This window comes from Pieris rapae, chromosome 22 (genome assembly GCF_905147795.1).
Source record: "Pieris rapae chromosome 22, ilPieRapa1.1, whole genome shotgun sequence".
Classification (NCBI taxonomy): Eukaryota; Metazoa; Arthropoda; class Insecta; order Lepidoptera; family Pieridae; genus Pieris; species Pieris rapae.
The window spans coordinates 2,327,830-2,342,849 of NC_059530.1; the positions used below are offsets into that span (position 1 = coordinate 2,327,830).

Below are 15,020 nucleotides of genomic sequence, written 5' to 3' on the forward strand. Positions count from 1 at the left end.
TGTGTGTGTTCAAGGGGATCTGGGAATGGTTTAGGTCACAATTTTGTCCGCTGGACAATGTTTTTTTAATTAATTTTCAATTTATTAGTTGTTGTTGATTTTGGAATGTTTTACATTGGATTCGACAGACGGCGCTACCATCGCAGTGTCAAATTTTAAATAATATTCGAATTTTAATTTTAGTCTGTCCCGAAATTTAAAAAAGTTTTGTTATCATTGTGTTATATCGTGTGTGACCATGTGCTGGATCGTTAGATATTGTCATAACATTTGAATAATAATTTTCATCAAAATGGCTTATTAAAAATTAAAATTTTGAAATTAAAGACGTGTAGACAGGACAACGTCTGTCGGATCCACTAGTCTCCTTATAAATATCTTCTTAAAAGTCTACAGAAACACATGCGAACCATACCCTCTGATTAATCTTGACTTTTGTAATACATTTATATTGCATTTTAAATTGTGATTCGTGAACTAAAAAGCTTTTAATTTTAGATTTTATTTTGGTAATTAGTAAAGTGAGCTTTGGGTGAATCATGCCTCCCATGACCCTCTGGATCCGCCGTTGTCCGTTATTTTATTATAATTGATATTTTAATTTATTTATGTGATATGAAATAAATCAGGGAATATAAAAATACATTTTATTTTACTTAATTTCACCGTAATCACACATATAAATATTTTGGATATTTCAATATAGCAAGCGACATTTCCGTGTGACATTTTAAAACTTGAACCGAAGTTACTGGAAACTTGCTGTGAGAAATTAAATCGGTTGATCTATATTAATAATACTGCTAAGCTGGTTTTACCACAATATTTTTTTAAAGGAAATGTTGCTTGTAATTGTACAATTACCTGACAAGATCATTGACAACAATCGAAACGTCAGACTGGTATTCGTCAGAAAATTATACTTTATCTATATTCATTTAAGTATCATTCTATAAATTACCTACGCTTACTTAAAATACGATATGAATCGTCCTCGGAAAGGTATTTTTAAAAAGCTCTATACATCTTTAAGAGCGAAGGTAAAATACAATTTATATGTACCAGACTTTAGGAGTAATAAATGTATTGTAGTTTTATTTAAATAATAACAAAGACGTTAGTCATAAACCTGGTTTTTGCGAACTTAGAGACTCTTACAAATGCGGCTATTGGGCTGACTTTTATATACGATACAGTTCGAGAGAAAAATCAAATTGTATTGTATATACAACGCAGTCCAAGTATGATCTATAGAAAGTATACCAATACATTAATTACAGGTTATAGCCTTTGATAATAGTGGTAATTTGAACCTTGGAGAAGAATTTGTTTATATCTTTAACGATGGTTTTAGCTATCTGCTTGATAACCGGTGGTGCGAGGTCATCCATGAGCTGTCGCCAGTTTTCATTCGCAAATTGTAAGGTTGTTTCCGCTGGAATATAAAACATAGTATTTATTGTAAATTTTGTAATCAGACTCAGTAGAATTGATTTAAAATAACCTTACATTTAAATTTAATACAGAAATGTTCTCCTAGCTGATTCGGACACATACTATCTTTGTGCGTATTTCATAATTTTGATTGATGCAGTATATTCGAGAACTTTCGGCAAAAAAAACTAATCTTCGTCCCACCCGGGAATTAAATGTCATCTACAGTTGAACGTACCGATCAATAGTGATTCACTTTTTTTTATAGAACAGGGGGCAAACGGGCAGGAAGGAGGCTCACCTGATGTTAAGTGAAAAATTCATATGAAATATATAAGTAGCAGCTATATATAATAAAAAGAAAAGTCAATTCTAGACAAAATATAGATATAAATATATACCGTATAGGTTTTATAGACTTAAATTATAACAAAACGTCCAATTAAACTATTAATTGAAACGGGTTTTAAAAGATCAGATCAATACGTCGTTAAGAACCTGAAATTTTAAAATTACTGAATCAATGGTTCCGAACACAACCCTGGCACTTTAGCCAAATAGAAAGAATATTAATGGAATTTTCCATTGATAAAAAATAATCATTCAGTGGCGTTCAACCTTTTATAAGTCTCGGCCGCAGATTGTAATCGTACTTCGATCATTTTTATTTTATAGACAAGTGGTGATAGTGATCAGTCTTCTGTGATGTAGATTTTTGGATTTGAGACATGCCATTATCCACTAATAAAGAATAATAATACAGTGATGAGTCTCGGCCACAGATTGCATTTGTTACTTCGATCATTTTTATTTCATAGACAAGTGGTGATAGTTATCAGTCTATGCTAACTTTTCCTTCATCGTATGAACGAGTGTTAGATGCGCATATAGAGAGAAAGTCCACTAGTGCACGGAATCGAACCTACGAACTCAGGGATGAGTCTTATGTTGAAGCCAAGACTGCTTCCATGATATATATACAAAAACATAACAGAGACGCTAATTTATAACATTATTTACATAACTCGATCTTTTTAGTGCTTTTCGTTTTGATTCAAGAACGTGTAAAAAATCGTTATAAAACTGGAAACATAATTGGAGTTTAAGGTCATTGCCATCTTATCAGCGCTGATTTTCGTTTTGATATCACGCAATTGGCATAAGATAATCGACGAGTTGTCAGTTGTCAGACGGGTTGCCCATGTCATTAAAAGTTTTTCAAGGCATATCCTGTCGTTTTTTTCTTAATTTATTTACTTCAGAGAATAATACAATATATTTTTAAACCATCGTGAACATGGTATAAAAATAATTCTTCAACTATATTTGTCTAAACTATTTAATAATAGACCGGGTAGTCTATTATACGCAGTGGTGGTTCAACGTTCTCTCGCCATAGACTACAGCTCGGGTCTGTTTCATCTCTTAATAAGTGACATTGACAAGTGTCTCTAGAATTTCCCGGGGCATCTGAGGTCGGATCAATAGTTTTATGCCAACCAGTCCTTCGTCTATACCATAATTCGATTCTTCGAGAAGATGTATAGCTAGAATTAAATTCAGAGTGACCGAAAAAATAAATAACAAGCATTATTATTATAACATTAAAAGTGTAAATCTTGACGCGTGGATTTATTTCTTTCGACAGTATTTATAAAACGATTTGTAGTCATTACGACTGGTTATATAAACAGAGTTAGTCAACGTGACATCTTACCAAGTTGTTTGTTTCCATTGAACAGGTTTTTTAAGTCGAAAGTAGTTGATTCGATATCATATTTGTAATGCGGCGTCGCCAACTTAAAATGTTCTCCCTTGCTATCATTGATATGCAACAACTTGCTGTTAATCTCCACTTCCACGTTTCCTGTGAATGGGAATTATTTGTTTAACAAAAGTGAAATATATTATAATTTACAATTAACTGTCGATTTGAATAGCTCTCGTAATGCTTAGTATCCCCGAAACGAACCCGGAAGTTAGTAAAACAACACGCAAATCGATTACGTATTTCGTCTTATTGTGATTGGTCATTCGTGATGCACAGACACAAAAAACTTTAAAACCTTGAGTCTAAAAATAAAATCATTCTATTTTTAAACTCAGATACTGATAAAGCTAAATTTAAAGACGTTTATCTTCATTAATTTCGACCTTTATTTAACATTAATAAGAACATCAGTTGGGGGCGTGGATTTTGTTAAAACGATACGTGGGTTCTTGTCGTCTAATTGTGATTAGTTTACTCGCATAGCGGTTGTTCGTTTTTTAAAATTGTGGCATGTCTATGACTAGACACTGTTAACCAATCACAAATTAAGATCGTCATCAAATCGTCTTTTGTTTTAAATTATCAACACCATGTTAGTTTAGGCAAACCTTCCTAGTGTTTAGTAAAAAGTAGTACTTACGACATTCAATAAATGCGTCGCCATCTCCTTTAATAGGTAAGATTAAAATTTTACCATCGGCGTTGTAAGTCGAAGTCATACTCAAGTTGCCTTTCAAACTAAGCGTAAATTTTTCTTCCTTTTCGCCGATGTCGATGCTAAAACGAAATCTTTATTGAAACAATGGGCATTGTTCACTAAATAGGGTGCGATTCTTTTGTTTTACGAATGACGCGTTTAAAGGAAAAAAATTGTCACAGACTATATATAATTATCCATGTTTTTTTTGTTAAGTATAAAAACGACGATTTATGCACTAGTACAAATGTCATAGGCATTTCGTCTTAAAGTAAAAGGTCAAAGGTAACTTGTACGCGTAAGTTTGATATTTTAATTGTTTTTTAACAAACTTTAAGGTTAAAATTTTGCAAATGAAGTTTTCCAAAGGCCAAATAGATCAGTCTTATTAAAGAACGGGTCTTATCGGATATAAGTTATGTACTTATACGAATACTTTTTCCCATATTGTATTAACCATTAAGGTTGAGTTAACACGTCTACTAGGGATGATTTTTAGAATTCACCACGAAAAGAAGTGCTTGTCAAAAGGACTCGCGTAGTCGCGGTAAAAAGATATTGTTTACGTACCTACATAGCATTTTTTTTAACTCCTTCACCATTGTTCACATAATATGCTATCGTATTTGCGTATTTACAATGAGTCAATGTAAGCAATTGAACAATTTCATATGGAAAAATTTACAATAAGTATGGGAATTTATGAATCATTTGCGTCGTCGTATATTTAATAGATTTGTTTAAGTACATCACATGCATTGTACCTTACAAGCTATCGATTCTAAAACACATGACAAGTATGGTGAACATAAAAAAAAAACAAAAGAAAAATATTAATTAAGTCTCATTTAAATTTCCTGATGTATATGAATAAAGTCGCTGATGGTACGGGTACCTATATTATATGCAAGACGTCGAGTAAATGATGTTTCTATATTTTCTATGCGTTGCAAATGGATCTCATATAATGAATATTAATTCTGCATTCACACCTATTGTGTCGTACTGTGGAGGAAATAAATAAGTAAGGCAGTTTTTGCGAACTATGGCTGCAGCGTACTAAAGTATTTCCGAACCGGATTTAAGTAGATTTCTTCAAGAGAAGAGCGTACCAGTTCTTAAAAAGCCGACAAAGCAGTTACGAGCCCTTTGGCAGTGTGAGTGTCGGTATTACTTAACACGATGAACCTTCTGCCCATTCGATCCCTGTTCTATAAAAAAAAATATTTTGACTTACATCAAATCCTTCAGGGAGACCTTTGAGAGGCCGTGCATTTTTGCATTTGTGAAGGTTAATTTTAAACCATTTCCATCAATATGTATATCGTTCAAGTCCACTGGATCTATAGACGGCACTCCGAGTTCTGGTATTCCTTTCGCAAATAGCGGCAGACTTTTTTCCAATTGATCTCGCACACATTTTTTGAAATCACTCTTTTTTAGGTCGCATGGTGTGATGTAGGACGCTGAAAAATAAATATTTTAAAAATCAACATCAACAGTCTTATTGCTACCTATTTTATTTTAAATGGTTGAGTAGAGAATAAAATTTATTTGTGCTTTTTTTAATTTTGGTTCTGAAAGTACAACAGTGCCCTATGGAAGGTAGGACAGCAGGACTTATATAGGCACCAGCCTCTCAGAAAGATGTCAAAAATCTGTTGTGATTGTGATCGTAAAATGTGATTTGTCAAAAATGCAAATCTCATCTAAAGATTGCATATTTCCTAGGTAGTTTACCTCATTACTTCTTTCTTTCTTCTTTCTAATAATAAGTTGTTATTATTTATCCGAAAAATCACAAAACATGAACTCTAAAACGAATTACGTCGAGTAACGTAGAGTATGAACGTATGTATTGAGCAAAATATTAATTCATAAAATTGTTCAATACGAAATAGAATTACGAAAAATAACCAAAGTACATATCACCGTTCGCGTAACGCTAGTAAACTCGCAAACGAACTACTGACTGAAATATATATATGAATAATATATAACCATTACACCACTTTGATTTCAGTAGACTTGTAATAGAATGGTGGCTTTCTATGACTAAAACCTCCTTGTATACCTGTAACAGTAAAAAGCCACAAACCCTAAACTTCATAATATTGAAGGTCTATGGTCAATTTGAGTTCTGTACAATGCGCCTAACGCGCGTAAGTGACAAAAATCTTTATCAGGCGTGATATTGCAATAACGAGTATCGCAATCGTTTGACACTCTTATCATGAGACACACGTATAATTTCAATACAAAATCGATTGACATTAGCCGTTCAAAGCGATAGAAATTTTCTAAGGCCTCGATCCCTTAATAATACTATTTATTTCGTAAACCTAGGGTACATAAAGGATATATAACAAAAACAATTATACTAAAGATAGCTAAAGATGGATGATATATTGATTATTTTATGAAAGTTACTTCGTGTAAAATATTAAAAAAAAATTCCTAACTAATTCGCCTGTGTTGTGTGATGGTATGAATGTGAACTGTACTCATGATGTACTCCTTTTAAGCAGATCTCTGTGATAAATTAAACAAGATGTCAAGACTTAGTGGTCGTTGTTGTGTAAAGAATACATTGATATTAAAGAAAAAAGAAAATTGACATTTAAATGTGACAGTTGACAGTTAGAACAAAACATTTTTGCAATCGTTCTTATTACAAAAGTTTTACACGGGATGTATTAAACTGTATTTAACCAAACGTTATTATTAAAATACTTAAGTATAATCCGTAGGATTTGTAATTTATTTATTTATTAATCAATCCTTATAATTATAAAAAAAAAAAAAAAATGTGTTTATTTATTATACAACAATTCATTAAAATGTAAGATTGTTGGGTAGGATAACAGTCAAGTCACTACAGGATAAGGAACTGTCAAACAATATTTCTATATTTCAGGTATACAAGGGGGAACTGTGACGTATTATTATTATGAACTGAAATTAAAAAAAATATTTTAAAACTGAATACTTCAAAAAACCTTTTTCCTTGCTAAACAAATGAGTCTCTAGTCGAACTTTAATTATGATTTATTAATTGGTATGTACCTAAGAGTAACCCACCAGGCAAAGAAGGAGACCTACGCTCGGTGGGATGATGACAGACATGCCTTGCAGGAGGCCTTTACCGCAGAGGGTTCCCGATATATACTAACTATTTATTTATTTATTTAATTATATGTAATCTAACATCTTATACATATTACAATACAAAACACTAAGACAATAAAGAAAGCCAAAACAGATTACATAGATAAACAATTGATGTATATAAAAAAGAAAACAAGCAAGTGCATTAATAGATAAAGATATATTAAAAAACTAAGTTAACTGAAATTTGAAATTTAAAACAACAAATAATACTTAGAATTTAAAACGACTAATATATATATCCTCCCCGGCTGATACTTCTTACCTCTCCTACCCGGGGTACAAATTGGAACATTCATTTGTGCCGCGGGCGGGAGTTTGCGTGTACGTCAGAGAGGATATCTGTTCTCGTCGCCTTGGGACGCTTGAAGGAAGGGACCTATCTAACCTCTGGCTCCGCATAGACTGCGATGACCATCCGCGATTCTATGCGTGCCTGTATAGGTCCCATAGCGGAAATGACGAAACTGACCGACTCATCGAGCACATCCAAATGGCTACAGATTCCCTGCTTGAAAGGGTTCCTACCGCCGAAATCGTGATACTTGGCGATTTTAACGCCCACCATGCCGATTGGCTCGGCTCTGAAACCACCGATCACGCGGGAAGATCCTTTCACGACTTTGCTTTAGCCTACGACCTGACACAAATGGTCCCTGCGATTACGCGAATACCAGATGTGGACGGTCATAAACCCTCTTTGTTGGACCTTCTGCTGACTTCGCATCCGGAGAACTATCAAGTCTCCGTTGACCCGCCATTGGGTTCATCGGATCATTGTGTGGTCCGGAGTACTGTGCCATCTACGCGCCCTTCGCGGTCGCGCTTTTTGGGTTTTCGCCGTATTTGGCACTACAAGTCAGCAGATTGGGACGGGATGCGGTCTTTCTTTGCGTCCTACCCTTGGGGGCCTATTTGCTTTTCGTCTGAAGCTCCAGATTCCGTCGCTGCCTCTGTCGCCGAAGTGGTTCTGCAGGGAATGGAACTCTTTATTCCTTTTTCTGCGGTGCCGATCGGTGGCAAGTCTCAGCCCTGGTTTAAGCATTCTTGCAAGACTGCCTCGCGTCGAAAGCGAGAATGCTTTAAGGCATGGGCAGAAGCGGCGAAATCTCGTGATGCTAATACCAGCGAACTCAAAAAAGCATATAACTCAGCCTCCAGGTCCTTCAAACGGGAAATCACTAAAGCAAAGTCAGAGCACATTGCCAGATTTGGCGAGAGATTGGCCCAACTCCCTTCGGGGACTCGAGCCTTCTGGTCTCTAGCCAAAGCTGTCCAAGGGAATTTTTGTCAGCCCTCCATTCCACCATTGCACAGGGAGGATGACTCGCTGGCCCACACTGCGAAGGAGAAGGCCGACCTTTTAGGCTGTCTCTTCGCGTCCAACTCGACTTTGGATGACCGAGGGAGATCACCACCGAGCGTTTCACGGTGTGATTCTTCGATGCCGGAAGTTACATTCCGGCAACGTGCTGTCCGTAAAGCATTATCTTCCTTGGACATACATAAGTCGAGCGGGCCGGATGGTATTCCTCCAATTGTGCTGCGTACTTGTGCTCCTGAGTTGGCTCCGGTCTTAACGCGCCTTTTCCGGTACCTGTACTCGCTTGGCACTGTCCCGGAGTGCTGGAAGATCGCATCGATACATCCGATCCCTAAAAAAGGCGATCGCTCCGATCCGTCCAACTATCGCCCAATAGCGATAACCTCCTTGTTCTCCAAAATAATGGAATCCATTATTAATTGCCAGCTCCTGGAGTATCTGGAGGGCCACCAGCTGATAAGTGACTCTCAGTACGGCTTTCGTCGTGGTCGTTCGGCTGGTGACCTTCTTGTATACCTTACGCATAGATGGGCGGAGGCAATTGAGTCCAAGGGGGAGGCTCTAGCGGTTAGTTTGGACATAGCGAAAGCCTTCGATCGGGTGTGGCACAGAGCACTGCTCTCGAAGCTTCCAGCCTATGGGCTTCCCGAGAAATTATGCGATTGGATCTCCAGCTTTCTGGCCGATCGGAGCATCAAGGTCGTCATCGACGGAGCATGTTCCGACCTTAAACCCGTGAACGCTGGGGTCCCACAAGGCTGTGTTTTATCCCCGACCCTGTTTCTTCTGCATATCAATGATATGTTGCAACTTAGCAACATTCACTGCTATGCGGATGACAGCACTGGGGACACTCTTTACACTGGCCGGGCAAGTATTTCTCGGGCAGATGTCGATGAGTACCGGAACAAACTTGTGTCTGAAGTAGAAACCCTACTACGTGGAGTCTCTGACTGGGGCAGACTAAACCTAGTCCAATTTAACCCCAAAAAGACACAAGTTTGCGCGTTTTCCGCTAAAAAAACACCCTTTGTCGCTACTCCTCTTTTCGAAAACACTCTCCTTAAAGCCACAGCCAGCATTGGAATACTTGGCGTTGACATATCGAACGACGTTCAGTTTCGCGGTCACTTGGAGGGAAAGGCAAAATTAGCCTCCAAAAAGCTCGGTGTGCTCAGCAGGGCGAGACGGTACTTCACTCCGGGCCACCGCTTGCAACTATATAAAGCGCAAATTCGGCCCCACATGGAGTACTGTTCCCACCTTTGGGCGGGTGCTCCCCAGTACCAGCTTCTTCCACTTGACCGTATTCAACGAAGAGCGGTTCGAATCGTTGACGACCAAAATCTCTCCAAGCGGCTTGATCCTTTGGCGTTGCGTAGAGATGTGGGGTCTCTCTGCATCTTCTACCGCATTTACCATGGAGAGTGTTCAGAGGAGTTGTTCGGATTAATACCTGCAGCTGAGTTTCATCATCGGACGTCGAGGCAGAATACGAAATTCCACCCGTATCACCTCGACGTCCGCCGTTCCACAACTGCGCGTTTTTCCAGGCAGTTTTTGCCGCGCACCACCACTCTGTGGAACCAGCTGCCAACTGAAGTATTTCCGAACCAATTCGACTTAGGGTCCTTCAAGAAAAGAGCGTACCAATTCTTAAAAGGCCGGCAACGCACTCGCGAGCCCTCTGGCATTGAGGGTGTCCATGGGCGGCGGTATCACTTAACATCAGGTGAGCCTCCTGCCCGTTTGCCCCCTGTTCTATAAAAAAAAAAAAAAAAAAAAAAAATATAACTAAATAGTATAAGAATTATATCAGGAAATACATAAAGGCTTTTAAATAATACAGCTTTCAAATCAATTCAATCATAAATCAGATTTCAAAGAATCTTTTATACATATAAAAGATTCCTATGAAAGCAATCTAGTTGTACATATGTGTATATTAAGTTTTTAAAGGCTGCGTCGCTTAAGTAATTGCGAATCAGAATGGAACCTTCGGAAAATTAATTACACGCCTTAAAAATGTTCTTGTTGACAAGGATTCATTTATGAAGCAAAGGTCATTGCTTTGTTTAAGTATTTACTTATTAATATTTCATTCGGGTACTATTGATTATATTTTCTAAGTGATTATGAAATATTTATCTATTATCATTAACGAACATTTATATTTTGTATATTCATTATTGGATCATGTTACGATGTTTTTACATTAAATTAAAAGGATATTGAGAATGTTTTAAATATAAATTAAATTGAGAGGAAGCCTGTCTAGGCAATGTATATTTAAGAAATGCTATATGTATATTTAAGAAATATAATAAATCATTTTATAGTAATAATTATTTGTTTTATTTTTTATTTTCTTAGACAATGCTTTTAACCACGCAGAAATAAATGTATCAAAAGTATAAATGTGGCAACCTATATAACTATACCCTGCTTTAAGTTGGTATTATCTTAATATATGTATATAAATCACGTGTCACGTTGTTTGTCTGCTATGGACTCCTAAACTACCGAACCGATATCAATCAAATTTTCACCCCATGTGCATTTCGATATAACTTAAAAGATATGATAGCTTACATCTCAATGTATGCCCGCAATATTATTGTATAGCAAATATTTGTTTATTATTTGATACAATTCTAACAGATGGCGCTGTGTTAAAAGTACCAACTATTCACATAAGTTCTCCTACCGTTTCCCTTGAATAGTTTACTACTATGTAATATAACAATAACCTTAGCCACAGCAACGCTTGGCCGAGTCTGCTAGTATTATTGTATATTGAATCACAGTTCTGCCACAGTCACTTTTCATTATGAGATTTAAAAACTCAGGTTCCTTGTTTGATTTCATACAATTTTCTTGTCAATAACAAGAATCTATTGAAGTCTTTCCGGTTCAAAAATTCTGCTTCTGGATTATATTTCTGTAGAAAACGATAAGTTTTTTAATAGACGTGTGTGATGTTCTGTGCTGGACTCCATCGATGATTTGGGTCAGTTATGCCGGTTTCCTCACGATCTTTTTTCACTTCAATAGGCAGTCGGCATATAGGCAGTCAGGGATCGAACGTCTACGAGGTACGAGAAGGCAATGGAGTCACTAGATTAACACAACTCTTCGAATTTATATGAATGCTTATGATGTTTTCTTCGGAGTTACACCAGTTTGATTCACATATGAGCTTTTTTTTTAAATTCTCTATTTTTCTATTTGTCATTAAACACAGATAGTACCTACACAACTATTCTTAAGGAAAATGTAATTTAAAAATTCTTTAAGGGCAGTTTCTTTGAAGAACCTTACATGTACAGATTATGCGAACGCGACATTTTGACACAAAATAGTAATTAAGCTAATGGTATAATCATGTTTGTCTACTTTATTTAAATAATTTACACGGTTCAAAATGTTTATTAACATTCCATAAGATATCGAGTTTTATAAATTACGTTGTTTTGTAAAACACACAGATGTTAGGCAGGAACTGTGCATTGGTTAAAGAGTTGAAATAAATGTAAAAACAACAGATACAGTGTGCGAAAAAATTGTCTTTATCGCTATTAAATGATTTGTTCTCATCAATATAGTTTTTTACAATTATAAATATTGTAGCATATTATGTAACATACTACTTATTTATATTTAATATACGATACTTATTTATGACTAAGTATCGCAATACAGCGAAGAAATGCTGCCAGCTTTCAAAAATGCCACATGGACCAAACTTTTAAAATTTGTTAAAATTTTATATTTTTAATTTTAATTATTATAACTATGTATGTTAAAATATTGTACACATTGTATTTTTGTGTTTTGGAAATAAGTACAGCTATTCGTTACAATAATATATAGGAATTAATGATAAAACAAGCACAGAACAACAAAAAATACAGCATAAAATTCGTACATAATATAAAGCCTATTTTTTTAAATTCTCGCACGTATATTTCCGGTTAGAAAAATAATTCCGTGTTTTGGATACGGAAGTAAATGACTCAATATTGTGACATTTACATTTAAAACAATTATTTTTACTATTAATATTATAGTTTTAGTATTATTTTTAAGCCATTAAGAAAATATTAGAAGCCCCAAGAGCTAGAAATATTGCTTCAAAAAAAGTTAAGAACTATGTAAACGATTACCTGCAAAATGCATCGAGACTTGTGGAGGATATTAAAACGCCACCTATGAAGGCTACAACGCCACTGGATAACATATAAACACTTACACATTATGTACCTACAGGTAGGCCTGGGTAAAGTTAGTCAATAATTAAATATTTAATTATAATTTATATAAATCTCAATAAATTATTTTAATTTAAGGACTAGGAAGGAATAATGTATAGAAGTTAAGTTTCTTGTTTTATTTTAAATCTTGACCTTTTAAGTGCAAAACAAGGATGTTTTTTACTTATATGTATAAAACAAAATAATAAAATATTTTTAATTTAAAAAATATACCAAACTAGAATTTTGATTATTTTTTATAGAACAGGGTCAAACGGGCAGAAGGCTCACTTGATCTTAAGTGACGCCCATCGACACTCTCAATGCCAGAGGGCTCGCGAGTGCTTTGCCGGCCTTTTAAGAATTGGTACGCTCTTTCCTTGGAGGACCCTAAGTCTAAATGGTTCAGAAATACAGTCAGTAACTGGTTCAACATAGGGTGGTATCTATTTAGATGTTAGTTTAATTTAGAAATATCGTAATGTATAAATAGACAGCAACAAGGCTGTCTACTCATAAGTATGAAGCGAAAACCCATCTAGAATTGAATAACTCATGTAAGTGTATTCCGGTAAATCTATATTGAACTCTTAGCACAATATACCTAATTGATCGTTGTTTTACCTAAGCAAACAGTAATAAAACCTATTGTTTATATAACACTACCGTTGTAAATATTCTATTGATTGCAATGTCTATTATTGCAATTAATAATTTCTTAAAACAGTTTTATTGTTTTTTTTTAATTTGCATTATTAACATACATTAAATAGCCTTCCTGGCTTGGTTTAATTATTATTGGTTTACTTAACACAATATCTGCAAAAATGCGCAATTACAGGAATAATTATATGTGTATAATTAAAAACATAAATAAGTTTTATTTATTTCTCAATTAAGTTTATAAGTCCATTGGAAAAAATACGTTATACTTACTTTATATAATAATTATTAAATTTTAATTCATTAAAAAAAAACAATTCATAATAATAACACTTTAAGAAAATTAAATGAAACACGCAATATTTTTGTAATTTCAAGTACAAAATTAGTAATTGTACAATTTCTTTAGTTATATATTATGAATCTGTCGTTTGAAATATAAAATAATTGTATAAGTATAATTAGTTAAAATTGTGGCATTTGTTATTAATATATATAGGTATAACCAAATTCTAACTTACTAAAAAGCCTCTATAGAATTTATGTTACAAATAGTCAACCAAATTGTGAAAATTGAAAAATTGAAAAAAACAAGGACGATACAATTTAAAGAATGCCTTCTATTTCCCGTGTTCCCATAACATGCTAAGCCTGAAAGGTTTACCATGGAATACAAATAACTAAATCCATCTTCAAACAGTGGAAAAAATAAAAAAAAACTAAAAAAATCGAGAATATTTTAGAATTTATTTATTTCTATATTCTGAACGTAAATTATACCCTCACAATCGACTTTTATTATTAAATAAAACTTACGTAAAAATTCCTCCGAGTTCGCGAAATAAGCCGCTGTGAGGAACACAAAAATCGACAGTTTCATTTCGAAGCTTTAATAAGTTTATGCCAAGAGTCAAGCAATCACTGTTTGTTCTCAGACACTGTGCTATATTTATGTAGTCGCCGTATGACGTATCACTTGTAAAAATCACACAACTTTAAATATTTGAATGTAGCATCATTTTTTTTGATTTTTAAAGTCACTTTGAATTTATTTTTAAATATCTATGTCCATTCAATAGAGGGCTTTCTGTTAAAATAGTTCGGAGTAGTCAGCATGTCATAATGATTGACAATCGAACCACGTAATAGCTCTGTATGAATTATTCATACATTAATCATCACAAATGAATAAATACATGATAGATTCTGCACTCTTTAGTTTTATTACTCCCTTATAAAACTAATCAGTTTAATATACTTGTATTTAATCATTTTTATTGATTTTTTCCTTTTGTTAATATTTTGCGTATACATAAAGTTGAATTCCATCTTTGGAGTATATAGAATATAGATTTATTAAAATAAATATGATTACGAAGTTAATAAATATAATTTGACAGAAACAATTATTACCTCCTTTAGTTATAAGAATAATAGTTTGAACTAAGTTAAATAGAAAAGTATGAGCAGTAGCCTTGTGGCTTCAGCGTGCGACTCTCATACCTGAGGTCGTAGGTTCGATCCCCGGCTGTGCACCAATGGAGTTTCTTTCTATTTGCGCATTTAACATTTGCTCGAACGGTGAAGGAAAACATCGTGAGGAAACCGACATGTCTTAGACCCAAAAGTCGACGACGTGTGTCAGGCACTGGACGCTGATCCTGTGCCTACTTGCCTATTAGATTTAAAAATGATCATGAAACAGATTCA

General features: G+C 34.7%; 1 protein-coding gene across 1 annotated transcript; it reads right to left on the minus strand.

The window, feature by feature from the left end:
* Window positions 1–633: 633 nt before the first annotated feature.
* On the minus strand, window positions 634–14,304 carry LOC110992529 (circadian clock-controlled protein daywake). Its single transcript, XM_022258395.2, has 5 exons — window positions 14,127–14,304; window positions 5,140–5,368; window positions 3,846–3,982; window positions 3,152–3,301; window positions 634–1,435 (listed from the first exon to the last, which is right to left on the minus strand). Exons 1-5 carry the CDS (start codon window positions 14,188–14,190, stop codon window positions 1,275–1,277), a joined length of 741 nt encoding a protein of 246 aa, XP_022114087.1. The 5' UTR covers window positions 14,191–14,304; the 3' UTR covers window positions 634–1,274.
* Window positions 14,305–15,020: the final 716 nt, after the last annotated feature.

Coding starts and splice junctions, on each gene's coding strand:
- LOC110992529 (XM_022258395.2), bottom strand. CDS start 14,190: ATGAAACTGTCGATTTTTGTGTTCCTCACAGCGGCTTATTTCGCGAAC. Junction 5,369..14,126: donor GAACTCGGAGGAATTTTTAC/GTAAGTTTTATT, acceptor TTTATTTTTCAG/CGTCCTACATCACACCATGC. Junction 3,302..3,845: donor CGACGCATTTATTGAATGTC/GTAAGTACTACT, acceptor TCCCATTCACAG/GAAACGTGGAAGTGGAGATT.